Below are 2,559 nucleotides of genomic sequence, written 5' to 3' on the forward strand. Positions count from 1 at the left end.
AGGGCATCACTCCAGAGCCAATGATTTCAACCACCAGGCCACACGAGGTTGTGCCAAATAAACTGCCAGAAGGGGTTGTGGTCTCTGACAGTAATTTTTTTGTTCTTGTTCCAGGCTAATTTAGACTAGAAAAAAAGAAAAATTCCCAAAGGAAAATCCTTGATCAATTCAACACAATGAGCTTTGAGGTGAGGATCTTAAAGGGCAATAAATGTTATCATGTCAACAACCAGAACAGAGGATATGAAATAATATACTTTCCCAACTGTGGCATGGGAGGATCAGAGGCCCCTAAATGATAGAAATATGGTGTAGGTGTTCTTTTTATTTCTATTAAAGGGCTTTCATTTAACATCTGCCAATGGATTCCTGCCAATTCATATCTAAAAATACATACCAGTGGGCATTAAAATGAAACAGTCTTCACCAAGCAGTGCAGCATTGATCGCCTCTAGCTGATTAGTTCTAAAATTATGCAGGCCAAATTTCTTATGAAAAATCTTCATCATTTCTTTTGTATGAGGAAAATTAAGACTCTGGAAACGCTCATGTTTCGGATTTCTGGATGCTAAATTCTGCTCCATCTTGTCTAAGAAAATAATCAATGTTAAGAGAAATCGGGGCGTTATTGTAACCAGTAAGCTTTAGCATCTGAGCCCACTGCCCTGCAGAAGCGCTGGTGTGCGGTTTGCCACAGCACACCCTTCTTTACCTGTTTATCGGGGTCTCCTTGCTGCCCAGTGTCAAGGCCACCAGAGACTTCCTAAGGGCCAAGTTCAAATTTTTCCTTGATTTTTTTTTACAGCACCTACCCCTCCTATATATTCTCTCCTCCTTCTCTTTTGAACTTCAAGACAATCATGGGGGGACTTCCCTGGTGTTCCAGTGGCTAAGACCCTGTACTCCCAATGCAGGGGGTCGGGGTTCTATCCCTGGTCAGGGTTCTATCCCTGCTCAGGGAACTAGATCCCACATGCCTCAACTAACAGTTTGCATGTGGTACTAAGACCCCCATGCAATGCATGTACATGGAACAGTCAAATACATACATACAGATTAAAAAAAAAAAAAAAAAGACAGTCCTGGGTTTTCTACTCACTTTAACTTCCTTTTCCTGGCTCCATTTCCATCTGTCCCTGAAATGTGGGAGTCTCTGACACTTGGGACTGGGCTCAGTAGACATTCTTTTTTGGAATTTTCCTAGTTCTTTGACCTTAAACATCGCTGATGTGCACAGAATGCCCAGATCTCTTTCTCAAGATTAGACTGACGCCCTCCTAAGTCCCAGGGCTGCACGCACCTCCAACTGTCTGCAAGATACTTCCACCTGAATGACTTCCCAACACTTGAAGCTCAGCAAGCCTTAAAATAGCCCTCCTCAGCTCTGCTCCAAATCTGCCTCTGCCTCCTGACTTCTCTTTCTGTTCACGGTGTCACAGCTTTCTCAGTTACCGGGTCTGAAAGCTCAGAGTCATCCTAGCTCCCTATGAATCTCCCTCCATCATGCCACTCGCCTCTGCCCCCACTTCCGCCCCCTCGCTGTCGCAACTCTGGGTGGGTGCCCACAGAGTGCAAAAAGTGCTCACTCCAGCTCTGGCAGTTCCTTTTACCCCAGCCCTCAACTGTCTCAAAGATAACTGCGAACACCAGGCATGACACACTCAAACATGACATAGAAATAAATCCATTAATGGTTATTTTAAAGGTCAATAGCATAGCTGTAAGAACAACCTCTGTGGGATTAAGTCATCAATGGCAAAAATAGGGAGGAATGCACTTTACACCATACACATACAAACTTAAAAAAGAAAACCACCTTTTGATAACTTTATAAGGTCAATGAAAGGTTTTAAAATCAATTTTGGCTTTTCTCTGCAGCCTTTACAATGGCTAATTTCACTATTCCAAAAAGTTCTCTCACTAAACTGTGAGCTCCAAGCAGGTAGGAACTCTTCATTATCCATCTATCACTAGGACCTGAGCATAGCACATGGTGGCCACTCAGGAAATATTTGCTGAGCGGATTAAAATGATCCTAGACCAAAAAAATGATTTGACTGACTTAAGAAATTTCTGACTTCTTAGGTTTCTTAGGTTGCTGTAAATTTTAGTATTTTGACATAAAACCTGTTCCACAGCTTTATAAACATCATTTCTTATCAATCCAGGATTCTAAAAATACACACAACGACATTTTTAACATATAAATTCAGCTTTGCTTTTTATCCATCCCCCAAATTGTTAAAAGTTGGCCCTCCTGAGCTTTATTGTTTTAGGGACTAAAAAACGTTAAAGGCAAAGCACATTTGTAACGACTTTTGGAGCTTTACTACAATAGGTTATAATTACACATTTTATAAAACTACAGCTGGTACCCAGACAAAGAGCAACTTGCTTCTGAAACTGTGATTTGTAATGCATATTATCAGCAGAAATTTGCATAGAAACAATGTCATTCTCAGGCAATGATGATTTGCTATGGTTTCTCTTGTACAATTCCTATTTTGGACAGTTTTGTTGTCAAAGAAAATATAAGCATTCCATTTATTGTAAACTTAC

At 40.9% G+C, this 2,559-nt stretch overlaps 1 protein-coding gene across 2 annotated transcripts in view; it reads right to left on the minus strand.

Moving 5' to 3' along the window:
* The window catches only part of BLM (BLM RecQ like helicase), a 93,736-nt gene that overhangs the window by 52,643 nt on the left and 38,534 nt on the right, over positions 1-2,559 (minus strand). For both annotated transcript variants that reach the window (XM_061394501.1, XM_061394500.1), the window contains exon 8: positions 398-589. In XM_061394501.1, the coding sequence (XP_061250485.1) occupies positions 398-589 (192 nt within the window). The remainder of the gene's footprint in view (positions 1-397; positions 590-2,559) is intronic.

This window comes from Bos javanicus, chromosome 21 (assembly GCF_032452875.1).
Source record: "Bos javanicus breed banteng chromosome 21, ARS-OSU_banteng_1.0, whole genome shotgun sequence".
NCBI classification, from domain to species: domain Eukaryota; kingdom Metazoa; phylum Chordata; class Mammalia; order Artiodactyla; family Bovidae; genus Bos; species Bos javanicus.